This window comes from Corythoichthys intestinalis, chromosome 4 (assembly GCF_030265065.1).
Source record: "Corythoichthys intestinalis isolate RoL2023-P3 chromosome 4, ASM3026506v1, whole genome shotgun sequence".
NCBI lineage: Eukaryota > Metazoa > Chordata > Actinopteri > Syngnathiformes > Syngnathidae > Corythoichthys > Corythoichthys intestinalis.
The window spans coordinates 60577313-60604966 of NC_080398.1; the positions used below are offsets into that span (position 1 = coordinate 60577313).

At 40.1% G+C, this 27654-nt stretch overlaps 1 protein-coding gene and 1 long non-coding RNA gene across 4 annotated transcripts in view; one reads left to right on the forward strand and one right to left on the reverse strand.

The window, feature by feature from the left end:
• The window catches only part of hace1 (HECT domain and ankyrin repeat containing E3 ubiquitin protein ligase 1), a 68467-nt gene that overhangs the window by 10710 nt on the left and 30103 nt on the right, over positions 1-27654 (forward strand). The window contains exons 4-12 of one of the 3 annotated variants that reach the window (XM_057833775.1): positions 6178-6282; positions 8661-8736; positions 8836-8967; positions 18363-18445; positions 18574-18670; positions 18756-18857; positions 18935-19041; positions 24662-24812; positions 25483-25548. In XM_057833775.1, the coding sequence (XP_057689758.1) occupies positions 6178-6282; positions 8661-8736; positions 8836-8967; positions 18363-18445; positions 18574-18670; positions 18756-18857; positions 18935-19041; positions 24662-24812; positions 25483-25548 (919 nt within the window). The remainder of the gene's footprint in view (positions 1-6177; positions 6283-8660; positions 8737-8835; positions 8968-18362; positions 18446-18573; positions 18671-18755; positions 18858-18934; positions 19042-24661; positions 24813-25482; positions 25549-27654) is intronic. The other 2 variants (XM_057833777.1, XM_057833776.1) reach the window with 2 other exon arrangements.
• Positions 3960-14739, reverse strand: LOC130914518 (uncharacterized). Its single transcript, XR_009062947.1, has 4 exons — positions 14562-14739; positions 4404-4560; positions 4240-4279; positions 3960-4160 (listed from the first exon to the last, which is right to left on the reverse strand). It is a non-coding gene; the product is annotated as an uncharacterized LOC130914518 (long non-coding RNA).

The following is a 27654-nucleotide window of genomic DNA, read 5'->3' on the forward strand; positions in this document are numbered from 1 at the left end:
GTCATTTCACGCACACACGACAAGGCTGATGTGTTTGCGTGTATGCGTTCTATCAGTCCATATAAACTTTGAATATAAGACTAAACGGGGATTATTAATGTTTGTTATTTGTGTCCTCTTTTTGGAAATCAAAATATGATTACTCTGAAATGACATACAGCTAGAATGTGTAATTTGTTTTGATGCTTCTGCTCATGCGTGTCTCTTTGCTGAGCGCATCTCGGACTGCGAATTAGTGCGCATGCGTGATACTTGAACGGTCTCCATGGACAAAGGCAGTCTGAACGGGCACGCCAATAAAACAGATATGGCAAAAAATCGGATTTGTGCATTAAGACCTGTAGTATGACTAGAGCTGTCCCGACTAGTCGACATAGTCGACGTCATCGATGACGTTAATCCGTCGACGAGCACAACATCCCGTCGACGGTTAATGAAGGGTTAAAAAAATATATGCGTGGAAAGTTAGAATGTCGGATGCTCTGTTTGCAAGCGGGGAAAGCGGCACAAAGCCAAAAAAAAAGCGCACCAGAGTATCCAAAACATTGCCTTATTTCAAAAAAACAAAGGAGAGTACACTCTTCTGTCCTGTCTCTTCAATGCCAAGCTTGGCTGCACGTCGGCCGTGAATAAAAACCTCAAGCGCCTTCACGCAGTTTGTAATTTTTATTTTTTTTTTCATTTTTTGTACACCAGAGGGTGCTGTTGCTTTACTAAATAATAATGTTTCATTGACAATGGGCCTATAAGTGCTATTACTATTGTTCTTAATGCTAATTGAAAGGTTAATTTAATGTTATGGTTTATTTTATGGTATAGAAAATTATATAAGGTTAAAAGGTCATAAATATATACAGTATATACAGTGATTGCACTCAAGGGAGAGATTGTCAATGATAAGGTAATAAATTAAGGTAAATGCAATTCATATAGGCAATTCACTGATATATAAATAAGGTTTAAAAGGAAAAAGGTGAAAAGTTTTTGTTAATTTCTAATTATGTTGCTTTATTTGTGTGCACCGTAGCTCTTACAGTGTGTTTACATCCAAGGATGGAATAAAAGTTGTAAACCATCAGTTTAAGAGACCATCTTTTCAATCGGGAGGCTACACTAGTTAATTCTATCAGCATTTGAACTCATTGTTTATTTGTGATTTATTATTGTTATTTACGTGTTTATTTGTACTTTAATAAATAATTTGAGTGTTCCAATATGTTTTTTGTGAATTGATAAGCGTCAACAAAAATTTCATTGCTAGATTAGTAAAAAAAATATATATATATATATATATTATTAGATTAGTCGACTAATCGTAAAAATAGTCGGCTGACTAATCGGGAGAAAATTAGTCGTTTGGGACAGCCCTAAGTATGACCCTAGCCTAAGTGATTTATTTTGGAGCAAGATCCTGTGAGGGTTGCGCAGATAGGAGGGGATCCCAGAGCAGACTACGGCACAACTGACTGTGATCCACAAATGTTTAGTTTATTTGTGAACAAAGCTCGTGGAATTCAGACCGGCGAAAGGCAGGCAGTGTTCAGGAAGAACCAGGCGTTGGGATCCGACAAGTGGCGTGCAGAAACAGGTCCTGGGGTGAAAAGCAGAATATCGTGAGCCGAGAATCAAAGACAAAAATGACAGCTGAACTAGACAAGTTGATGTGCCGACGAGGTGAGGCGTCCACTGTCTCTTAAAGGCTGGTGATGGTGAAAGCTTGCAGCTTTGGCCGCTCCACCCGTCTGACCTCCAACCTGTATTTAGGATAAAACATGCACACCTGCCGGAGGCAGTTGAGAACACAGGAGGGAGGAGCAGAGGCCCTAACAGATCCAAAAATAAACATCCTTCAGATTGAGGCAAAAGGTTTTACAATATGCAGCGGGGGTTATATTGAAAACGTATCAAAATGCAAAAATTGTCTGTATAATTCAATTTGGAATACGGTTCTCTCAACTTTTTGTATTTGCGTATATTGTTACAAAAGAGCAGCCCAAAAATGGGATGAGAGGAGTAGCTTACATGTGTCAAGTTGGCTAGTGACAGCCAGTGCCATATATTTAGAGAGTTGCGACACTCTCTCATGTCGCCGAGGCTGGTCACGTGCCTCATGTAGGCGTGTATAGTTACAAACACAAGCAGCGCTGTAATAGTATTCCATGAACCAGATAGCGGTGATTGCTCCATTTATGGTAAAAATAGATAAAATCACGTATTTTAAGTACTTGTTTTATTATGTCATTGCACTATAGTGTTTATAAATGCTAGTTCTACATTTGGAGTGGTAAGGCAACAACTGAAAACTATGTAAACTGTTACACAGAAGGGAAAGTTCCCATGTCTTGGAGGGAGTTTCATGTTTTGTGTTAGCAATAGCATTGGAAATCAAATTATACATTGAAATGCAAGATTGATTTTTTTCCCCCACAACTAGAATACTGTTTTTCCAGAGAATGCCCAGATTTTCTTGATACACTTACCTGTGGTAATATATTACATAACGTATTACCCTTTGATAAAGAAAATATTTAATATTACAGTAATATTTATTTTTTATTAAATAGGTAAAATTGGTGTCATGATTCACTGTTCACACCTAACATTTTAGAGATCGTGATGGTTGGTTGTGCAGCTTTTGGATGCACCAATCGGTCCGAAAAGGGCTACCGAATGTATGGTTTCCCGAAGGACAAAGACCGGCAGAAACGATGGCTGGCAATGGTCAGCCGTAAAAATCTGAAATTGAAGGGGGCCAGCAACAACTATAAACTCTGTCATGTAAGTCACGGTATTATGACTTTTAAAAAAATGTTTAAATTTGAAGTAGAATGGAAACTGATCTTGCGAACCAAACATCAGGAACACTTTGAGGAGGACCAGTTTACGCCAACTAAAGTAGGCAACTAAAGTAGGGCACACATTAAAATTGAGGCCAGATGCTGTCCCAACCATTTTCATTCATCGTTCGAAGCCAAAGAGGAGGAAACTTCCCTTTAGGAGTGTGCCTCCAACCAAAATTCGAACGGACCATACATATTGCACCAGGTTAAACTTGGGTATGATACAGACCAGCTGTCTACAACATTTCCCATGTCAAGTAATTCAAGGATAAACAACACTCCTAATAAGATAATTACATTTTTCATATTAATACATTCAGCTTCAAATACAAGAGGTCAGGAATTGTCCTGGGATTTACACACAAAATTTCGATCTACTTCATTGTTAGTTACTTCATAATTTAGCTTTATTTATGCATTTAATTTTCACCTATAACTAAACATTTCTGGTGGATACAACAGCAAAGCAGAACCAACTCCATGATATCACCAGACTGTTGACACATGGCAATGCCATAGCAGTTTCTGATTGTGGCAAATGATTTGATTCATGTAACAGTAATGTCCGTTATTTTTTTTTCCCTTTAGGAGTGTAGTGTACTCTTACTTTGGAGATGACAATAGGTGCAAATGTAAAAACACTGACTGCATATAAAATTAAGAATGCCTTGTTATTGTTACAGACATTCAGGGAGAAATTGAGGTGGGAAGGTTGGGCAAAAGTGAGCACAATGACAATGACGTATCCAGGCCAGGTGATCCAGGGGTGGATGAGCCGGGTGCCGACAAATCAGGAACCAGCGGTGGCGCCACAACACTAGGCCCAGATGCGCCAGGGACCACGCTGTCAGGCAAAATGGCAACTGTGGAAGAAATAATGAAGGAACTTACAAGGGAGAAAATAATGAGAAGGAGAGCAGAGAGAGCTCTTAAAAAACAAAAAAATAATAATTTTCAAATGAAGAAGAACAAATTATTAGATCATAAATTCAGGCAAATCTTTACAAGAGACCAAATTCAATCCCTGGGACTGCAAAAGAGGGGAATTCGATGGGGAAAAAAGACCATTCAAAAAGCAATTCAAATACGATTTACCGCTCACTCTCACTCTGCAACCAGTGCCAGTGTGCATTGGTTGAAGCACCTATCAATACCAACACAGAGAGTCAGAGTGCCGTCTTGCTGCAGATGAAAGAGTTTAAAACGGGTGCATTAGACCGGCCATCGGATGAGGTCTTCACTCTCTTAAAGGATGTCGAGCAGCTGTTCCGTTTGGCAACGAATGATTCCCTCATGGAATCCTCCAATGTTGTGGCACAGCTGGAAAGAAAGGCTATGAGTTTGCACAGCAACCTTCCCTCATGCCATGAGCTGAAAAAAAAAAATTGTGACAACTTACATTAGGCTGCGATTGAGAATTCAATCCATGTGCATCAAAGCTGAAAGGAAGGTAAACAACAGTGACAAGGGACACCTTGGCAGCAAGAGTCAGACAAAGAAAGCAAAATCAACTGAGCAGACTTCCTCACCAAAGGTCACAACAACAGGGCCAGAGCCAAATACCTTTCTCCTCTCCATTGGTAAATTTGCCCTCTTTATTCCCAGCACACTGTCTACAGCCACCAGTCTCCCTCAGTCGCCACAGCCACCAGTCTCATCCAGTAGTCACCATTAGCAGGCACAAGCATGATGTATATCATATATAAATGCAACACATGACCTAAAATAATAATTGAAAGAAAAAAATCATTAAATTAGTTTTCTACAAAAATGTTGTGTCTATTATTTATTGACATCACTTTTCAATCTTTACAAATGAAAAAATATACAAAAAACATACAATACATAAAATATATATACTGCTCACAAAAATTAGAGGAACACTTTGTTCCTTTAATTTTTGTGAGTAGTGTATGTATGTACACACACACACACACACACACACACACACACACACACACACACACACATATATATAGGTGTGTGTGTGTGCTAATGCCATCCACACGACAGCTCTGGATGCTAACTATCTCCATAATAATGTAACGAATCGGTAAGCCTGTCGCAATATGCAATAATTCCATTTATCGCGCGATATATAAAAAAGAAGGCGGTAATTTTTCCGCTGCGATTTATCGCCTCACGTGCGTGCGGCGTGCGGCAGACGTGCTGTTAAAAGTTCGGATTCCTCGTTACCAACTGCGCAAAATGCATCTTCGTTCCAGGTCCGGCAAAAACTAGCGCCGGAGCCAATCGTTCCCATTATTATATCCTATTGTTCAACGTATTGTTCAACGTATACCGGCCACGTCAGTGCTCCGGAGTGACTGTGGACCATCTACGGCGCGCCGGTGTTGTTGACGTGTGGCGGCTCCCGTCAGGAGTGACATTTCACGCGGGGCGGCTATTTTTCAGCACAACGCCGGATATTTACAACAAAGTCCGCCAAAACATTGTTACCGACTTGGCTGCGACGAACATCGCTTTGACAACGAACAGCTGAATGAAATTAAGAGCGCTGTGCTTCAAACGCGTCCTGTTTATAAAAGTCGATTGTCAAATGCTGGTTTTGTGTAGTAATGATCAGTAGTGGGGGTATTTGCTTGCGTTCCTGAATGCAATGCATGACTTACGGAGGTGCGGCAGACAACAGCCTTGTGTTGTATAACTTTTCAAAATAAAGAATTGCAACTTGACTAAGCGGGTGACACTTTGTAGACGTTACAATAATATTGGAATAAGTTGGATCACACAGTAGTTTAGCGTGAAGATCTGCAAACATTTTTTCACATCACTCTCCGGCTCCGTCACTAGAGCAGTAGTGCTAGCTGTCACTAGTGAACTTGACACATGTACGCTACTCCTTGTCTCATCCCATGTTTGATGTTCATTTTACTTCTGCTGCTCGTTTTGTGAAATATCGACAGGGCTATCCTTCTCATTAATATTACGTTCGGGATCAAATTGGAAGGGCAGAATGGACGACATGTTTATGTAGTTCACGAGTGACACTGTTGAAGTCTGGCAGCGAGCCCATTTGATGTCACCAAGCTGCGACGTCAACAACAATAATGGCGACCTACTAGTTAAAATAATTTTACAAATTTTATTAAAAAGAAAACATTAAGAGGGGATTTGATATCAAATTAGTATAACTCATACTAGCATTTATGTTCTAAGAACTACGTCTTTCTATCCTTGGATCCCTTTAAAGTTGCATGTTCATTTTTTTTTTTTTTTTTTTTTTTTTTTTTTTTTTGAGGATGTTCATCATGTCTGTCTGACCTCTAATTAAAAAAAAAAAAAAAAAAAAAAAAAATCAACTGTCTTTGCATAGTTGTGGATCAGTGGAGTGTCTTGTTCTGCTGTTGAAGCGAGGCGCAAACCCAAACTACCAGGATATCTCAGGTTGTACTCCATTGCACCTTGCTGCAAGGAATGGGTAAGAGTCTGTCTTTTGATGTTTGAACTCATCTTATGAATTAACATAAAGACATCAACTTCTGAACAACAACAACAAAAAAACAGTAGGCCCTAAAAAAATGTATTCACCCATTTGCAGCAAACTTGAACTGCATTTTCATGCTTCCAATAGCATTTTAGAATGAATTTCATTCAAAGTTTTGTCTGGCTGCCATCATTAATTGTGTTTAATCTTCTAAAATAACAATCGACAATTTAGTTTTCAGCTTTAGGACTGTGACAATACATCCAAGTGCTGTCACCATAGTCAACTCAAGTTTGCACTGAAATTGTGCTCTGCACTGTCACTGTACTAATAATGCCACAACATTGTCACCTGTGTCTCACCAACAGTGTTGTCACAGATTACTTAAAAAAGTAATTTAATTACTGATTACACCTCAAAAAAGTAATCTAGTTACTTTACTGATTACTTTATCATCAAAGTAACTAAGTTACTTTAAAAGTAACTTATCAATTACTTTTTACCAATTTTTCTCCGTTTGCTGCCTCAACATAAAAATGACAACAGAAAAATGTCATCGCATGAAATTGAAATTTTCACATAAGGCTTAATCTTTGAGTTAGCGGGTGTTTAATTAGTCGATGGAGTTGATTTCAAACACCATTGACTCGCGCTAGCTTAGCCACTCCGGAGCCCTGAAACTAACAAATAACTGACAAACTGCACGGAATTTGTTCAAATCAACGACTAAATAAACCCCCGATAACTCCAAGATAAAGCCTAATGTAAAAAATTCTGAACTTCCCCTTTAAAATAAAGATCTAGCTGTTAAAATATTGTCTATAAAAGTTGTAAAGCAATAAAACAAACAACAAAAATTAAATGAACAAGAATACTACAACGTATTTCATAATGGGTCAAAATCATTTTTCGAGCTGATCATGTGACTAGCAACTTATCTTTTGCTTTGCTTACCCAAAACTACACCTGTGGAGGCAAATTGGATATTTAGAATTTCTGTAAACCTAAGCTTTCAAACGCAACCAACAACAACTGAGTTTGAACAGTTTTTTATATGTATGTATATATATATATATATAAATATATATATATATATATATATATATATATATATATATATATATACATTATTGGCCAAAAGTTTGGCGACACCTCAAAGGTGGATACTTTGAAGAATGTAGAATATAAAACCTGTTTTCAGTTATTTCACTTTTTTTGCCATTCCACATGTTCGTTCATAGTTTTGATGTATTCAGAGAGGATTTACAATAGTAGTGAATATACGTATATAACATACAAAAATGATGAGGTGTGTCCAAACTTATGACATTTGTTTCAGAGTCATCACCATGCTTTGCCCCCAATCCCACAAAAGTAAAACTCCGCCTATGCTATGATTACAAACACTAACAATAAAATATGCATAAAAGCTGGTTGCAAACTGTAAAAATGCTGGCTGTCTTGTAACCTGTAGGCTTGTTTCAAGTTTTGTTGCATTGTGCTGTGATTCCAAGTGCTTCCTTGTTGAATTGGATGTCGAGTTTTTAGCGGCCAACAGTCTTTTTCAGCCAGCGCAAAGTTTGCAACGCACGGAGATATTTTTGTCATCTTTACTGGACAGAAATGTGAAGTAATGGCTGTATTGCCAGTGAGCAAAGGCAGCCATTTGCGGTATATATCCTGCCTTTCACTGTTAGCATTCTGATGAGGCTGCGAGGCCATTTTGTTGACCGCCGTGGCAGACAGCGCTCAAACAACATGGTAATACACGTGACCCGTTTTTTTTTCCCTCCGATGAGAAAGCATGAGATGTGGTGTCACTCCCAAACTCAAGAGCAATATTTTCTATTCAAATGCTTTTCGTACATGACTACAGTATTCTTCATTCTACATACATTATGAGGCAAAAACAAAATAGTAACGCACAGGCACTAAGGAAACTAACTTTAATCTGATTACTGGCTTGGAAAAATGACGCGTTAGATTGCTCGTTACTGAAAGAAAGTAATCAGATTACAGTAACGCGTTGCGTTACTGACAACACTGCTCACCAAGTAATATGTTCTCAGACATCTATCCATCTGGGTACTGCATATACAATATTTAAGTTACATTATAACATTTTTCCACTGTTGCGTCAATATCAGCACAAATGGCAGTTTGTGCATAATCATATCAATTTGGCTATCTACCTCCTAGACTTAGTACTGTAAATTGTCATATACGCACTGCAGTGTTGTTTTTGGCAGCCATTTTTAAAAATAGAATTTATAATAACCAACCAAAGCATATCAGTGTTTGATTGAAGGCTGTTGTATAAAAAAACAAGCGCACATTTTTTAAAAATCTGATCGCTGAACTTTTCCTGTCAGCCAGAAGAAATGTATGGGCAAACTACTGGAATATAATGCTGATGTCAACATCTGCAACAATGAGGGACTGACAGCTGTGAGTGACTTTTATGTACTGTACTGTACTGTACATATCCAACTGATCACGACTAGTCACAGCCCTCAGACTGTATGTTTTTCCACTCCTTTCATTCAGATCCACTGGTTGGCAGTGAATGGGCGGACTGAACTCCTTCATGATCTAGTCCAGCATGTGTCCAATGTTGATGTTGAGGATGCCATGGGGCAGACTGCATTGCATGTAGCCTGTCAGAATGGGCACAAAACTGTAAGCCACTTCTTAAGCACCATTTCTATCAGCACTATTTTGTATCTCTTGGTTTTTCTGAGGGACATTATATGGCCCTCTTATGAAGTGTGTAATTATAAGGCCTTCACAATCACGTTTTTGCACCCAAGTCACCTGATTTTTAGTCCTAATCCGATACCTTGGCAACGAATGGAGAAAAACATTTTTTTCTTCTCTAAAAAAATTTAAATGGCTCTCTCAAAATTATATATGTACAGAGGCGCAAATAAGTATTTAGTCAACAACTAATTGTGCAAGTTCTCCCACTTGAAAATATTAGAGATACCTGGAATTGTCATCATGGGTAAACCTCAACCATGAGAGACAGAATGTGGAAAAAAAAAAAAAAGAAAGAAAATCACATTGTTTGATTTTTAAATAATTTATTTGCAAATCATGGTGGAAAATAAGGATTTTGGTCAATACCAAAAGTTCATCTCAATACTTTGTTATGTACCATTTGTTGGCAATAACGGAGGCCAAAAGTTTTCTCTTCACAAGCTTTTCACACACTGTTGCTGGTATTTTGGCATATTTCTCCATGCAGATCTCCTCTAGAGCAGTGATGTTTTGGGGCTGTCGTTGGGCAACACGGACTTTCAACTCCCTCCACAGATTTTCTATGGGGATGAGATCTGGAGACTGGCTAGGCCACTCCAGGACCTTGAAATGCTTCTTACGAAGCCACTCCTTTGTTGCCCTGGCTGTGTGTTTGGGATCATCGTCATGCTGAAAGACCCAGCCATGTCTCATCTTCAATGCCCTTGGTGATGGAAGGAGATTTTCACTCAAAATCTCTCGATACATGGCCCCTAGGGTGTTTCAGGAATATCGAAGTGCGACAATTTTGTCAGCACGGGTTTGCCCGGGCTCCTTTCCTTGCAAAACTACGTTCTGCAAAGTTTTGGCAAAATCGGCTCATATTTAGGGGTCGCGCACTTTGACCATCTGCATTGCTCCTTTAGTGAGTGTGGGCAGAGTTGAGATTCCGCTCTCATCCTATCGATGGAAGACACGCATCGGTTCAGGGCCCCCGGTGCGTACCATCAGGCAAGGTGGATGGCCAAAGCCATCTACATACTCAAGCTGGCCCTGTTCCACAAGCAGCTTGATTTGACGAGGGCGGAAGAGCGAGGAGTCCATCGCCTGGCCAAGTTCGTCAGTCTTCTGTACGTCAAGTTCTGGCACGAGGCACCCATCGCACGGTGGGCCCCAAAGAACGACCTGGACCTGCTGCAGACTCTCTCCCTCTTCCCGGATGAAGAGCTGGGCTCAACAGCGGAGAAGGCTCTCCGGAGGCACCTCTGGTACCTGGCGGAGCAGGGGGTGGCTCTGGCATTCTTTGATGAGAGGATATCAGCTGCTGACCGAGCTGAAATGATCAACAACCTGGGCCGCCCAGCCACTGAAAAGGGACTCAAGCGGATCCAGAGAAAGACGCGCACCACCTTCCCCGGAGGACTTCCCGGACTCGTCACTGGGAGAACCCTGGAGACTCTTGGTCTCCTGGCGGGGAAGAAAGCCACTCTCCAGAACGCTGAAGAGATCGTGGAGGACCCTGAGACACGGCAAACCGTCTTTGGCCTCCAGGTGGTCAATGACTCTGCAGAGAGGGGCGTTGCCCTGATCCAAAAGTTCCAGACCCGCTGCAAAGATGAGGAACAAAAGCAGTTCCTCATGAAGGTGGTCCAACACGACCGAAGAGCCGTGAAACGAACAAAAAGTGGAGTGATCGCTAAGTTCAGCACGTGATGCCGTATCGCCCATCAATGCCCCTGTGGGAACAGCACCGCGATAGAACACATTGCGGCGACAGGCCAGTAGGGCGGCCCATCAGGTAGCCCTGGAGACACAGAACCGATGCTGGCGAATCCTGTTGTGACTGTGCGTTTGCAGAATATTTCGCCCTTTGAATGCTCATGTTCTCATTGTTGTTGTGGGATGTTCATGTTCATCACCGTTGTTGATGTTGCGGCAATAAATATTGTCTCAATGTCTGAATGCCTCTTCAAATAGGTTAGTTTCAGTGTTGGTTTTTATCAGACTTCCTTAATCTTTCAAGTGAATATCACAGATGTGCGCACTTTTTGCTCTTTTTTTGCTAATATTGAAAGGGGTCAATCTGCGCGACCAGTAAATATTAATGAATCGCTCTAGTTTTTTGCACAGAGTGTTTTTTGGTCAAATGGAACTAGGGGGAACCCGTGCTGACCATTTTCAAAAACTTTTATTTTCACCCCATGTGAGATGAAACACCCTAATGGCCCCGTTCATTCTTTCCTTTACACGGATCAGTCATCCTGGTCCCTTTGCAGAAAAACAGCCCCAATGCAGAAAAACAACCCCAATGCATGATGTTTCCACCCCCATGCTTTACAATGGGCATGGTCTTCTTCGGATGCAATTCAGTATTCTTTCTCCTCCAAACACGAGAACCTGTGTTTCTAACAAAAAGTTCTATTTTGGTTTCATCTGACCATAACATGTTGTCCCAGTCCTCTTCTGGATCATCCAAATGCTCTCTAGCGAACCGCAGACAGGCCTGGACGTGTACTGGCTTCAGCAGGGGGACACGTCTGACAGTGCGGGATTTGAGTCCCTGGCGGCGCATTGTGTTACTGATAGTAGCCTTTGTTACTGTGGTCTCAGCTCTCTGTAGGTCATTCACTAGGTCGCCCATGTGGTTCTGGGATTTTTGCTCACCGTTCTTATCATTTTGACGCCACGGGGTGAGATGTTGTATGGAGCCCCTGATCGAGGGAGATTATCAGTGGTCTTGTATGTCTTCCATTTTCTAATAATTGCTCCCACAGTTAATTTCTTTACACCAAGCATTTTACCTATTGCAGAGTCAGTCTTCCCAGCCTGGTGCAGGTCTACAATTTTGTCTCTAGTATCCTTCGACAGCTCTTTGGTCTTGGCCATAGTGGAGTTTGGAGTGTAACTGACTGAGCTTGTGGACAGGTGCTTTTTATACCTATAATGAGTTAAAACAGGTGCCATTAATACAGGTAACGAGTGGAGCTTCGTTACACCTCATTAGAAGTTAGACCTCTTTGACAGCCAGAAATCTTGCCTGTTTTTAGGTGACCAAATACTTATTTTCCACTCTAATTTGGAAATAAATTATTTAAAAATCAAACAATGTGATTTTCTGGTTTTTTTTTTTTAACACTCTTTCTCTCATGGTTGAGGTTTACCCATGTTGACAATTACAGGCCTCTCTAATCTTTTCAAGGAGGAGAAATTTTGGTGGTTGACTAAATACTTATTTGCCACACTGTATATGTTGTGGCGCCCCAGTGACCAGTATCATAGGGGTTCAGCACCACGGACGGCGACCTCACCTGCGACCAGTGTTGTTATTTTTTTCTTTGAAAAGTAATTAGTTACAGTTACAAGTTACTTCTTCCAAAAAGTAAATGCGTTAGTAACTCAGTTACCTCATTGTAAGAGTAATTAGTTACTAGGGATGGGAATCGAAATCCGATTCCAATTCAGAACCGGTCACCGGTTGTGTTTCGAGGCCTCGACATCACAATGAAAAAGCCTGAACGATCCCTTTAACGATTCCTAAAGACTCATATTGCGTTGTGACGTGTCTTGTTGTCTAGACGCATCAAACTAGCATGGCGCCAAGAACCACCCGTCCAAAGTTTGGCTACACTTCACCAGGAAAGAGGGTGAAAATGAAAGGTTACGATGGTTTAGCACGAGCATTGCAGTCGTAAACATAACAATGACAGCACGTAGGTTCAAACGCTCGAAATTGTGTCTTTACTTCACGAAGAAAAATTACAATAAAACGACTTGCAGTCTTGCAAGGTTGAGATAACTGCATCGGGAGGGAAGGTGGTGATAACTGCATCGGGAGGGAATAAGACTGCACTGTCCTCACAGAGACGCTAAGGCTTAGTCCTGGCTATATAGCTAGCTAAACTCCCAAATGAGGATACAGAAGACGTTGGTATAATTTGCTGACTTTATTCAACCATCACTTGAAGAGTGAAACTAAAAATAGAAATGAAACAAATCAATTTCGGCCCCAATAACAAACAGGTTTGCATCAACGTAAATCAGCGATGATTAGCTGCTAATACAGCTAAACGGTTAGCATGCGTTTGCTAGCATTAGCACATCGTTCAAACTACTACACAACTGGATTTAAGTGTCCGATCGCGAGTGGAAGCACGCAACAACAACACAAAAGACGATACATACAGGCGTTGCCTCTGTAGATATTTTACAAACATTAAAAAAAGAACGTAGGCTCGTAGCAGTGTTTCCCCTCTCTCATTAACTGGCTCACTCGCTTGGATGCGGCATTTCTTCTTCGCGTGTAAGCGCGCTCTTCTTCACGTGAACGCTTTCTTCTTCGCGTGAGGAAGCGCAAGGGCGCCCCCACTTGAGCGTGAAAGCGCCATAAAAACGAATGCATTTCAATACACTGGTAAATAATACACTTTAACAGGGGTCCCCAAACTACGGCCCGCGGGCCGAATACGGCCCCCCCCCCCACACACATTTGGTCCGGCCCCTGAACAATACCAGCGAGCATTTTGATTTTTTTTTTTTCTTAATAGTGTTATTTATTTTCTGGCCTTTTTCTGTGAAGAACTCAGAGAGGGTTATTTGGTTATTATCTATTTGATTAATAGTGTTATTATTTATTAGTATTATTATTATATTATTATTTTTATTTTATTTACTTTTGTTCTGTAAAGAATCCAGAAAGGGTTATTTGATTGCGGCTTTCTGAAAAGCAATAATTTTTTACATTTCGGCACTCCTGCAATCGTCACACTTTTTCTGTGTTCTGTTCAAACTGACCCCAGCCCCTCATCAGTTAAAAGTTATGTGGCCCTCACAGGAAAAAGTTTGGGGACCCCTGCTTTAACACATATTGCCAACGGCATAACAACGACCTATATGGAATCGGAATCGTAAAAATCCTATCAATTCCCATCCCTATTAGTTACTCGGCAAAGTTAGACGTTACTTTTCACGTTCTACACATTACTACGTTATACATTCTATAACATCTTTCACAAGATGTTTATATTAACTAATTGAACTTTTTTTTTTTCATTAAAAAAATGTCGGTCACCGTTTTACATTTCTTTTTAAAATTTCACCTATATAATAGTGTAATGGTAACTTTCAAACTTTCTTTCAAATGCTGTGAGAAAAAAATCTTTTTCCTGATGTACTGAACCTGCACCGAACCGTGACCCCTCTAATGGGGTACTGTTTTACGAAAAAGTCAAGGTTCGCAGTGAGTAAGCAACAGGCACACTTTTGCTTAATAGACAATGTTTATTGATTAGAAATTGCAAATAAATGAATAAATGAAGTTTTATTGATTACAATCCCACAAAAGCAAGCAAATAACAAGCATAACACAGTATAACTACAACGCTAGGTCCAGATTGTCCGTCAAAAAAAAAAACCCACGATGCAGTTAAAAACACACAAACACAAGTAACAATGGTGCTAGATATATTAGTTTTTGAAGCCAAAATATCCCCACACCAAAGTACAACGAGTTCCCTGATAATGAATCAAGCTCTTACCTGTCGACAATGAACGGAGGGCCACACAAACGTTCCTGGTCTGAGCAATCAAGGAACTCCGGCCGAGCGACTGACGCGTAAAATCCTCTGACCGACCCTAGGTGTGGCCCGGAAAATGTCCGCTCTTTATAGGCATATGTCACATGAGAACAGAGGTGGCCTGCCCCTGCTCTCAGGAGACACATTGCCTGCCCAATCATGGTAAATTTAACATGTTTTTGCTCAACCTCTTAAGGAGATGAGTCTCGTGTCCAAATATGATTGGTTCACTCGTTGCACTTTTGAGCAGCATCATATATCTTGGTTACTATAGCAATGAGCTAAAACTCCCGTCAGAGTGGCGAGCATAACCTGATAAGAAGTTGCATTATCAGTCCAAAAGAATGTGTGCACCTAGAGCACACATTTAGTTACTCTTCTCAAAGGCAGTTATGGCGCAGTTAAAAAGCAGTTATGACGCAGTTATGTTTATATGTGTATAGTTATACATATATGGATCAATTCAGGTCACAAAAAAAGGTCACAAGATCACAAGAAAGGTCATAACAAGGTTACAGGTGTTTTTCCCCATTCAGGTACGTAGTGAACCATGACTTGTACTGTCACACCCTAATATGAATTTATATATTTTTCAATATGCAGGTAAAGCTTTAAAACTTCTGTCTTTGCACTAGTTGTTTTGATTAAAAATCATTACACAAGGATCATGGATACGTCATTCAAGAACAGTTTAGGGAACGTGATGAATTTTTGGTAATAAAAAAAAAAGATATATATATTGTAGCATCTACAAGGACAACGCACACTGGGTGATGATAATGCACACTCAGTAGGAAAACAGTCCATTATTTTCATTTAATTGTACCTACCTGGACGCCACGAACAGTGTTTTTAAAAAACAAATAAATAAAAACTGCCCGAGAGTGAACAAGACCCCAAGATTCTTGAACTCCTCCACTTGGGGCAGGATCTCATCCCCAACCCGGAGAGGGCACTCCACCCTTTTCCAACTGAGGACCATGGTCTCGGATTTGGAGGTGCTGATCTTCATCCCAACCGCTTCACACTCAGCTGCGAACCGCTCCAGTGAGAGTTGGAGTCACCAATCAAGGCACTTTCCCCAGCATATAAAAAGGGCAGGTCGTGAGACAATTGGGGAGTAACCCCGGGAGAGGCATTCCACAGGGTGGCTGTGATCACCGAAGACAGAAGTTTTGTTTTGCTTGTTGGTTATTTCCTTTGTCTTTTGATTGAATAAAAATGCACTACGAGCGCTCACCCTTTGTAAATCCCTCCTGCCTCTCCCTCCTCACTTCCGGTATGCGGTAGGGTGGTAATCTGACAAAATTCCCAAATTATGATGTCCAGTTGCATCAAATTGGTGCGGCCTCTGAGCTTGCAGAATACATCAGTGTTCTGTTGGACAAGTTTTCATATGTCGTGGGTATGGTCTGGTACCAGCTGCTCCCCAAAGGAGACCTGTGGGTTTGGCGAACCTCAAGGGGCGTAATGGAAGAAGGCAAAAGGACCTTCAACGGTTGAAAGGAAGACGGGCAGGAGGAAGTTACAAAAAGGCTGACACTTGTGGCGCGTATTTATCCATCCATCATCTACCGCCAAATCTGGTGTCGGGTTGCGAAATATCAGCTTTAGCCGGGAAGTCCAGATTTACCTCTCCCCTGCCACTTCAACCAGCTCCTACAGCATGATCCCACGGTGTTCTCAGGCCAGCCGAGAGACATAGTCTCTCCAGCGTGTCCTGGGTCGTCCCCGGGGCCTCCCGCTGGTGGGACATGCCCAGAACACCTTTCCAAGGCAGTTGCCCTGGAGGCATCCGGCGCGTTTTTATTCAATGAAAAAATTAAGGAAAGAACCAACTAGCATGTGGATCACAGCCACACCGTGGGATGCCTCTTCAGGGATTACTGCCTAATCGTCACACGATCCGCCCTTTTTATATGTTGGTGAGAACACTTTGATTGGTGACGAGTCACCAGGTGTTGCCTGATGAGGCAATTGGCTGCAGGTGTGTTGGTCACCTCTCTGGGGTGTTGGTTTCCCTGGTGCTGACAATTCCTGTACCTTTTGTGGCATCCCATTTGAGGTCGCCTTCCATGGTGCGGAACCCTTGTGGTGAGCCCTGTGGAACTGGTCACGTATAGACCCCAATCACCAACGTCACACAATCACGTGATCGCTGTATTGTGCTGCCATATTGTCCGTCATTGTGTGTCGTATTGTCAATGATCGTAGTTTGTAAAGGTGGATTCACTTGCAAATTATGGACGCCCCGGTGCTTTCAGACGCTGTTAACTCATTGGATGAGTTGCATAAAAGCAGTTATTTGGAAAAGCTTCGGTCGATCCAGTCACCAGATCCATATTTGATGCCCAAACCGATGTTTCCCTCCGTCTGGTCCCATCCCGTGCGTCAGAGCTCGTCCTGAGACCACAAAATTTCCAATGATATTCCAGTTTATGTCACGATGAGGAGTCGGGTACCCAAAATCGGCACCGGCAAACTGACATTTGGTCAGCTGAGCGTCACCGTTGTCACGATTGTAATATGAAATTTGATCGACAACGGGCCGGTGTGTGCTGAAAAATAGCTGCCCCGCATGAAATGTTCCCCCTGCCGGGAGCGCTTATTTATAACGCTTTATTGACGTGAAAACATCGAATGTTTTACGCATTACAGTAATGGATTTACGACTGTAAGATCAGTTTTAAATAATTAAATTACACAAAATATTTGTAATGTATTTTAGTAAAAAATCGTGGACTGGGCCACATAACCATCTTTGAACAGAAATGTATTAGTCTACAGGTTTTCACGACCATATCCCAATGACAATCACACAGGTATGACATTAATTAGTCTAGGCAGAGTAAAATAATAGATATTCACAGTACAAGAAAGTCGTTTCCGTGTGGGCGCTCCCGTCAGGGGGGATGTTTCACGCAGGGCGGCTATTTTTCGCACAACACCTGTTGTTGCACTCACCTTCTTGCTGCGCGACCGTGGCGACGAGCTTCGTAGTTTCCGTCTGATGATGTCTGCGATCGTGTTGGCATCATATTGATGTTTTCGCCGCTGTCTAACAGCTGTCGACACAAACGCATCATGGACTGAGATAAACAAACCGTGCTGCTTTCAAGATTTGCCCTTTTAACAACTGGCACACAGCAAATACTAAAATGACCGTTTATCTTCTCTGTTACTGCAACCAACCGCCACACATGCCTTCACCATTTTGAGGAATCGATGTTAACGATTGTCAGGACGGTTTTTGGGTTCGTTTACTAGGCGGTGATTCCTTAGACAAGCAGAAAAACATGCAGTAATAGGAGGAATGTACGTAGCGGTAATATGTAAACACGATGAGCTGACGGACAATATGGCGGCACCAGTCAGGGGGGCGGAGTTGTGACGTCACTTGATTGGGGTCTATACTGTATACTTATGTTTCTTTTGGCAATATCTTTTTACCTTTGAATTCTTTTGTTGCATTGTAGCCCTGAAAAATAAAAATCGATAAACACATTTTTAAGACCTGATCTTTAGCCGATTCCGATCCTCTGAAAAATTTGATCGGCCCAATTTCAGATCACGTGATTGGATCACAGACATCTCTATTAGTTAGTTATTTTTTGTTTAGACATGAGCGTAGAAATTCATGTGTTTTTTTCCAGCTCACCGAGCAATATATCAGATCCCAGATTGTTGACAATTTTTGTAATTCTGTACAAACCCTTTTCCTGAATTTGCCATGAATGACTGATGTGTATTGTGTATGGTCAGACGGTGCTCTGCCTCCTAGACAGTGGCGCTAACATCAACCGACCAAACGTCTCAGGTGCCACACCTCTTTACTTTGCTTGCAGGTAATTTAATATGTTAATATAAAAATAAATTCATTTTAATGTTATATAAATTCACTGCTGGAATTGTTCTCTTCTCGTTAAATTTTTCCTGTGGAAACAAACAAAGTATCTATGTTTAAACTTTGCAGCCATGGCCAAAGAGACACAGCACAAATCCTGCTTTCTCGAGGAGCCAAATACCTTGCTGACAAAAATGGGATCACTCCTCTTGATCTTTGTGTGCAGGTTTGCATTATAAAATACATAGACCGCCCTGTTTCCATTTTAGTTTCTGCTACTGTTGTTGTATGTTTCTTTTTTTTTTTTTAAGGGAGGATACGGGGAGACCTGTGAAATCCTCATTCAGCACCACAGCAGACTCTTTCAGATACTTATTCAGATGACTCAAAATGATGACATCAAAGAGAATATGGTTTGGGCATTTTATATATAAAGGTGTCGTTGTGGGGTGGTGAATGCCTTGATTAAGAAATATGTGTATCTGTGTAGCTTAGGCAGGTACTGGAGCATGTTTCTCAGCAGAGTGACAGTCATTACCAGAGAATCTTGACAAGTCTGGCAGAGGTTGCCACCACTAATGGACATAAGCTGCTAAGGTATGATTTTAAACATGATTTTATCACTGAAATCAGTGTTACAATACAATTTGCTTCTTTTCGTCATCTCCGACAAGGGCACACTCAACTCTCGACTATTTGTAATACTGTATTATTGATTCAGCAACCCAACCTGAGTGTAGCAGTGAACTCTCTCTTTCTTGCTCTAATCACTGGCGCGCGCAGCATCAAGAACCCAAACGGGACTGCTCATAGCTGCTGGCAAAAATCAATTATCAAAAGCTTTGGCAAATAATTTATTAATCAATTTAATTGATTAGATGTTGCAGCCTTAATACTAACTGAGTTTTGACAACTTCATTCATACATTTCTTATCTGCCTCCTAAGAGTCACAAGTAGTCTAGCAGTTTTCAAACTATAAATATTCCCCTAAAGTGACAAAACATAATAAGCAGATTATAATCACATCAGTGTTGGGCACGTTACTTTAAAAAAGTAATGAGTTACATTACTCACTACTTCTTCCAAAAAGTAACTGAGTTAGTAACTGAATTACTCTATAGTAAAAGTAACTAGTTACCAGGGAAAGTAACTATTTCCGTTACTTTAAAAAGAACTTGTTGTATGTCAAAGAATTTGAAATTTAATGAGCAGTATTCGAGTCAGTGGAATAGAGAAAAACAGACGAGTAGTTAACTTGTTAGGTGCTTCAGCAGATTTGAATTGCTTACCACAGATATCGACAAAATCTTTGCCCTGGGACATAAATTACACATTACGTGCAGGTTATTTCCTTTAATTTCGACAAACTTGAAATAGTGTCTATATCTCCACCATTTAAAGGACAATGTTTCTTCTGAATGCTCTGCCATCCCGACCCTGTGCATCTGTTTTGCGTGTGTGTGTTTGCCGCACGCGCTGTTCCGGTTTGCTTGTGAAATCACCAGCTCTGATTGGCTTACTACGACACATGACTCTAACTCTCAGCCAATCACAATCACTTCCATCGCATCTCTCGAGGGGCTGCATTTAGGTAAGCTCGTTTCCCGACTATTCACGTCACCTTCAAAGCATCTGCCGTCCTCAAGATGGAAGCAGAATTATTGCTGGCTGACAGTGGGAGATGGGAACGAGGCTAGCATCAGGTGTAGCAAACAGAGAAATGTTACCAAACTTTGGAAAGCATTGTCTAATTGAATGTGCAGGGACAAACAGCTTGGGGTCAGAAGTACGTGCGCTATTCTCGAACCTGAACACACAAATCAACAGAGCAGAGAGTCGACCCGACACGGCTGGTAGTTTCTTCAATTTTATTCAGAGAAAGTAACGCACCGCCTTTGACCGTCAGTAACGGTAACAGCGTTGTAACGGCGGAAAAAGTAATTAGTTAGATTACCCCGTTACTGAAAAAAATAATGCCGTTACGTAACTGCGTTATTTATAACGGCGTTATTCCCAACACTGATCACGATCAGTAAAATCTGGCTAGCTAAAAGTTGTATTGGCTAGCTAATGATTTGTGTGCCATGAACTGGTTACACAGTGTGTATCTTCAAATATTGGCCTTTAATAGATGCCTGAAATACATGCTTAGTGTGTTATCAACTTAAACGCTTTTTGCACATAACACTTTTTCATTTTTTAGCCTCATGATTTGTTTTAACACTAAGACATTTGGGATGTAACGGTACACACAAGTCACCGTTCGGTACATACCTCTGTACAGGGGTCACGGTTCGGTACAAGACAACAATTATAGCATTTAATTAAAAAGTTAAGTTTGTTCTATTGGTTAGTACTAAAACCCAGCTTTATTATTGCGAATATATATATGTATTCGCCTTCTAACTGTGTGCACCGAACCGTGATGCTCATACTGTGACAGTACGGGATGAGCACAAATACTGTTAAACTCTAATAAGATATATATGCAGGGAGTCCTCGAGTTCCATTGCTGCGCTGGTGACGTAACCCAAATTTCCCCGGAATTAGGATGTCACTTTTAAAAATGTACGTAAAAATACTTACATATACATCCTCACATATAGGTCACCACTGTTTTTACTGCAATTTACGCCCAAAAATGGGGATGCGACCAATACGGCTGATAGGCTGTCCCCACCCTGACTAGGCATGTATGACATTCTGACGGTATAATAGCCATAGGCAACAATTTCACGGTATCATGGTATTACAATTACAGCTTTAAAATGTGTTATTTTGAGATGTCTATGTTTAAAAAAACTTTTTTCCATTCAACAGGATTTTTATTTTTTCAAAACAACATACAGTGGTACCTCGACATACGATTGCTTCGACACATGAACTTTTCGACATCCGACGTAAAATTTGATTCATTATTTGTTTCTACATCCTACAACATGCTCAAAGTACAACAACTTATGATAGTGCTGAAGTTTCTTTGTTTTCCCGCAAGACGGATGCATGCCGGATTTTCTTGTAAGAGAAATCAACATGGGTTCCAAGTATGTTAGTGCAGGTGGTGAAAAAAGGAAAAAGGTTAGGGTTACCACTGAAATGAAGATGGAAATGATTAGAAGTGTGAGAATTTTCCAATTCTTAGATTATTCGCGATTCGGCCGTGGAAGATTCGAGAACGATTCACAAACATCCAAATCCCAATTATTGAAATATATCAAATAAAGCGGAACGAAAACACAGTCAGCACGGTCTTCGGGACGCATTGAGGAACGGATCAGAGAGTAAACATCATGCTTGTCATTACCCGGGTACAGTAGATATCACATGTATGAAGAACTAGATGCGAAATGACAGACTTGGCGGCGTTAGCAACACATGTATAGAAAAACAGATGCGAAATGACAGACTTGCCGGTGTTAGTAAACAGCCGCCATCTTAAAGCAGTAGACTTCCCTGGAAAGCTGTTGTAGCGAACCTTACAAGCGAAACTAATCTTGACTTGAATCTATCTTTAAAACAGTTTTAAAACGTTCACATGTCGAAAGTAGACAGAAGGGAAATTAGGGAATAACGGGAGCAATTTTAACAACTTTAACGTTTGATTCACAACATTAAATCATTTGAATGAAGTTTTAAGCTGCTGATACAAAATGGGGACTTGAGTATTTTATTTACTGTTTTGAACTGTTAACTTGATACTGAAATAGTAGTTTATTTATGCCTGAGAGGATTTATGTACAGTTTTTGTAACTAACGTACGAAACATTAAAAGCAACTAATAGCTCGGGGGTTTGTATCAATAATCAATTTATAATCGAATCGTAGCTTCTGAATCGTAATCGAATTTTTATGTGCCCAAAGATTCCCACCTCTAGAAATGATAGAAAAATATGAGCGTTTTGCGCGCGTCCGTGAACTGGCTCGACAATACGGCAGTAGAATGTCTACGATCTTGACGGTCCTCCTCCGACCTACGTTTGCCAGTCTTTATAAGTAAAGGTGACAATTATTATTGTGGTAACATCGCCAAAAAATCGCCAGTTTTGTCAGGTTTTTAATCATATATTTCAGAACTTGTGCAATACAACATGCCTACTGTCCACCGCAGCTGGACAACGTGAAAGTAAAAAGTCCCTCTTACTCTGTCAAGTCAGCCATGTGGTGCGTTCAGGTACACCACGCAAAACACATCCGCCACATTAGAACCAGAGTCGTTACATTATTACAGGTATTATTACTATTATTATATTATTATTCCAATTTTATGCATCATGTATTTGTTTTGTTCTGTGTAATTGCTATTTGCAGTAGAACTAGCAGGAGGATTTAGGATTAAGGATTTAGTGTAGGTTTTTGGGGGTGGAACGAATGAATGGAATTATAATGCATTCTTATGGGAAAATCCTGCTCGACATATGACCATCCAGGAAAGTTTCTCCTCTTAGCATCGCTGGCAAAAAATAAATAAATAAATAAAAAATAATAATAATAGTAATAAATGTAATTCGTAGAATAAAGAGGAAAAATGTAACGACACTTGTGTAGCCCAAAGTAGCAGAGTAAGAGTAGTGTTTTCTTCAAAAATCTACTCAAGTAAAAGTAAAAGGTATAGCTTAGTAAAACTACTCATAGAAGTTCATTTTTCTCAAAAAGTTACTCAAGTAAATGTAATGGAATACATGTAACGCGTTATTACCCACTTCTGGGTACGAAATCACGTACCAGGCTTACGTGATTTCGACTATACGACGTGTCTCGTCTGCTGTTTTTTCTCCAGTGTTACAATACAATAAGGTACAGTTTATGTGACTTTGGACGAGACGTTGGCGTCGTAAGGCCGAAATCATATAAGTCGGTTACGTCATAACCCGGGGACTATCTGTATATTTATTTAATTTGCGCTCTGTGGCTTTTCATTACAAAATCAGCCACTGAAAATAAGTAAAAATCTTCAACTACGTTTGTGACAACAGAATACAGCAAACATCATGATATACAGTGAAGAGCAGAAGTATTTGCACCCCTTGTGATTTTGCAAGTTCACCCACTTAGAAAATAGGTAGAGGTCTGAAATTTTAATCATAGATGCATTTCCACTTATAGAGACATAATCTTTAAAAAACTCACATTGTAGGATTTTTCAATAACTTATTTGTAATTTACTGAGGTTCATAAGTAACTGAGAAAATCAGTGCAAATATTTCGTGCAGAAGCCTTTGTTTGCGATTACAGAGGTCAGATGCTTTCTTTAGTTCTTTTTCACATATGGAAACAGGGATTTTGGCCTATTCCTTCACACCAATCTTCTCTAGATCTGTCAGGTTTCGGGGCTGTCCCGTTTCAGCACCATCCAAAGATTTTCTATTGGATTGAGGTCTGGAGACTGGCTAGGCCACTCCAGAACCTTGATAGTCAGCTTGGCTGTGTGCTTCAGATCATTGTCATGTTGGAATATCCAGCCATGACTCATCTTCAAATCTCTGACTTAGGGAAGGAGGTTGTGGCTCAAAATCTGACGATACATTTAGCCATTCATCCTCTGGGTACAGTCGTCCTGTCCCCTTTGCCAAGCGCAGCCGCAAAGCATGAGGTTTCCACCCCCATACTTCACAATGGGGATGGTGTTTTTGGAATTGTTCTCATCGTTCTTATTCTTCCTCACACGATGAGTAATGTTTCCACCACAAACTTCTACTTTGGTCTAATCTGACCACATAACTTTCTCCCATGGCCCCTCTGCATCATTCAGATGGTCCCATTTTCTAACAATTGCTGCAACTGTTGATTTATTCCCACCAAGCTGCTTTCCAATTGTCCCATAAGCCTTTTCCAGCTTTGTGGAGCTCAACAATTTTTTTTCTGGTGTCTTTCTGACTGACTGTGGGGTGCACAAGTGACAATATTGAGCTCAAACGGGTGGTGGGTGGTTACTCATGGAGTAAAGGTGGACTTTTTTTAAGGTAGACGGACAACTCTTTGAGTGTCATAATTATTGCTGATTCTCAGGGGTACAAATACTTATAAATTAATAATAGATTTTTTTTTAATCATGTGATTTCTGGATATTTTTCTTTAGATTTTATCTCTGAATGAAAATGCATCTATGATTCTAATTTGAGACCTCTACCTATTTTCTAAGTGGGTGAATTTGCAAAATCTCAAGGGGTACAAACACTTCTGCTCCTCACTGTATACTCTTCCTCCTTTTATTCTCAGCCTATCCAGCAGCTATGATGCTCAGATGAAGAGTCTTTTGAGGATTGTTCGAATATTCTGCCATGTATTCCGCCTGGGACCTTCATCGCCAAATAATGGCAATGATATGGGCTACAATGGCAACAAGACTCCTCGTAATCAGGTCTTTAAGGTGGGTTACCTTCTACTGTAATCTGTATGCATGGACTGAGGTCATACTAGCTGTCACAGACGTGCTGCCTCAAGGCCAGTGTGTTTATGTGTCTATAACATGACCTATAGATGGCAGCAAAGCACTTTCATTTGGCACATTGCACTGCCTTGTTGTCAAGCGCTTTCAGGACAATGAATAATATTGCATTGTTCAAAGAACGCTTAAATATATGATTTTGGTGTAACATGACCAAATGACAGTGTCACATAGCTAAAAAGAGCCTGCATCTATGGCTCTTGTCAGCAAAGACATTTTCAGGCTAAGGGTATATTGTTTTATAATTTTTATGCTGTTGAAAATAATTACATACAGTACCATTAATATTTCAATGTTCAAAGAGTTAAGGATTTCTGCTGCTTGCTTGAACAGTTTTTCCAAGACAACACATTTTTATTCCCATTTCAGAATTTTATTGATTTTACAAATTCTTGATTTTACAAATACTAATCTCATTCATAGACTCAAAAGTTGATTTGTATGCTACAGACAGATAGAAGCTGAACCTTTTAACCTCCAATACGTTTCTAACTACATTACTAATAACACCTGTAATTTTATCTGTGTAATGCACTGTGTTTCATTATCTTCCAATAACTGTCATCTGGTTGCATTTTACTGCTGGTTGCAGATGCGTATGAGCCAAGGGGATGCTGTACCAAAAGATACGTGTTCTTGGACAGCTTCTATGTTAGATGTGAGCCATGGACATTTTGTTCTTTTAAATTCAATTAATCTGTGGATATGAGAATTTTGACAATTATTGGAATTTGTATTTCCTACACCAATGGACTGGCTTTTTGATTCAAGCTCTTTTCTCCTGAATCTATTATCGTAATTATTTTCTAATTTAACAATTTTATAATACAATTTGTTAGGCAATTAGGTAAATAGTTTATTGACACTGACCACAAATTTAAATGCAACACTTTTGTTTTTGCTCACAATTTTTATGAGCTCTCAAATATTGTCCATATATACAAAATAACCATTTATCTTAAATGTTGTTCACAAATCTTTGCCATACAGTATATATCGCAGTGTTAATTTTTGTCCAATATCGATCAGGCCTATCCCAAACAGGTTATCTGGTAAAAATTTGCAAAGAACGTTAAAGGTTAAAGCAACATTGCATATTCTTTTGCCAAAATAAGAAAATGAATCGTGTTTCCAAACAAGCAAGATGGATTACAGCCTAGCTTGAGTCACATCCTAAACTCGGGTAAGGAGAGTGAGGGAGCGACACAGCACATCCCACATGAGTGAGGTAACCCAAGTACCGCTCCAATGCAAACTGACATACTCCACAGACAATATGAAAATGTCACGCATTGTGAACATACGACAGAAACTATGTCGCATTTTCATCTCGTTGCCGTCTTGTCAGACAAAAACTAGCATTTGTCTCGTTATGTTCTAGTTTTCCAAGCCACGTTTTTAGTTCGTCATCGTCACATCCTGGTCATGAAAAAATTGTTCGTCTACGAAATATTTTTGTTATCGTCATTGTTGACGAAAACAACTCTGGTTCTACGTTACGTGAATCTGAAGTTGTTTGGGGTCTGAAGACTTTGGCGACTTTAGGTCTGTGTCCACCAGAGCTGTTGCTTGATGGGAGAACAACAAAGGAAAAACAAAAGTATTGCATTCATATTTTTGTACAGTGTATTTACATTACAAGCTTAACAAAAAATATACAGTTTCATTTAAAGAATCAGAAAGCCAAAAATGCCTAACAAGTCTCTTCTATCTCAAATTTCAGTATTTTTCCCCGTTGCCTAATCTAAAGCTTTGTCTTTCTTGTTGTGTATGATTGCTTGCTTCTTTTAATTTAACCCTGAGATGCACTAGTGACTGGACCCTACACTCTTCCATAAGTGGGTCAAAAATGACCAATGCTACAATATATGTGTTTTTTATACCATTTTGTATAATATTTAGTAATATATTTAGGACCACACAAGAATCACTTCACTTTTTAATATTTTTTAAAAGAAAATTACAAGAACAGCAGTAAACTTCATCCCCTCTTGTACAATCCCAGATAGCAGACCGATGTTGAATCAACATTCCGCTGTCGATATACACCCGATGTAGATTTGTCATCACTTTTGCAGCCTCAATTAATGTTGCTCCGACGTTGAAATCCTTACAAAACCTGAACACCATTTCGATTACTAATAATTAGAGCTGTCCCGACTAGTCGACATAGTCGACGTCATCGATGACGTAAATCCGTCGACGAGCACAACATCCCGTCGACGGTTAATGAAGGGTTAAAAAAATATATGCGTGGAAAGTTAGAGTGTCGGATGCTCTGTTTGCAAGCGGGGAAAGCGGCACAAAGCCAAAAAAAGCGCACCAGAGTGTCCAAAACATTGACTTATTTCAAAGAAACAAAGGAGAGTACACTCTTCTGTCCTGTCTCTTCAGTGCCAAGCTTGGCTGCGCGTCGGCCGTGAATAAACACCTCAAGCGCCTTCACGCAGTTTGTAATTTTTTTTTTTTGTTCATTTTTTGTACACCAGAGGGTGCTGTCGCCTTACTAAATAATAATGTTTCATTGACAATGGGCCTATAAGTGCTATTAGTATTGTTCTTAATGCTAATTGAAAGGTTTATTTCATGTTATGGTTTATTTTAATGTATAGAAAATTATATAAGGTTAAAAGGTCATAAATATATACAGTATATACAGTCATTGCACTCAAGGGAGAGATTGTCAATGATAAGGTAATAAGGTAAAGGCAATTCATATAGGCAATTCATTGATATATAAATAAGGTTTAAAAGGAAAAAGGTG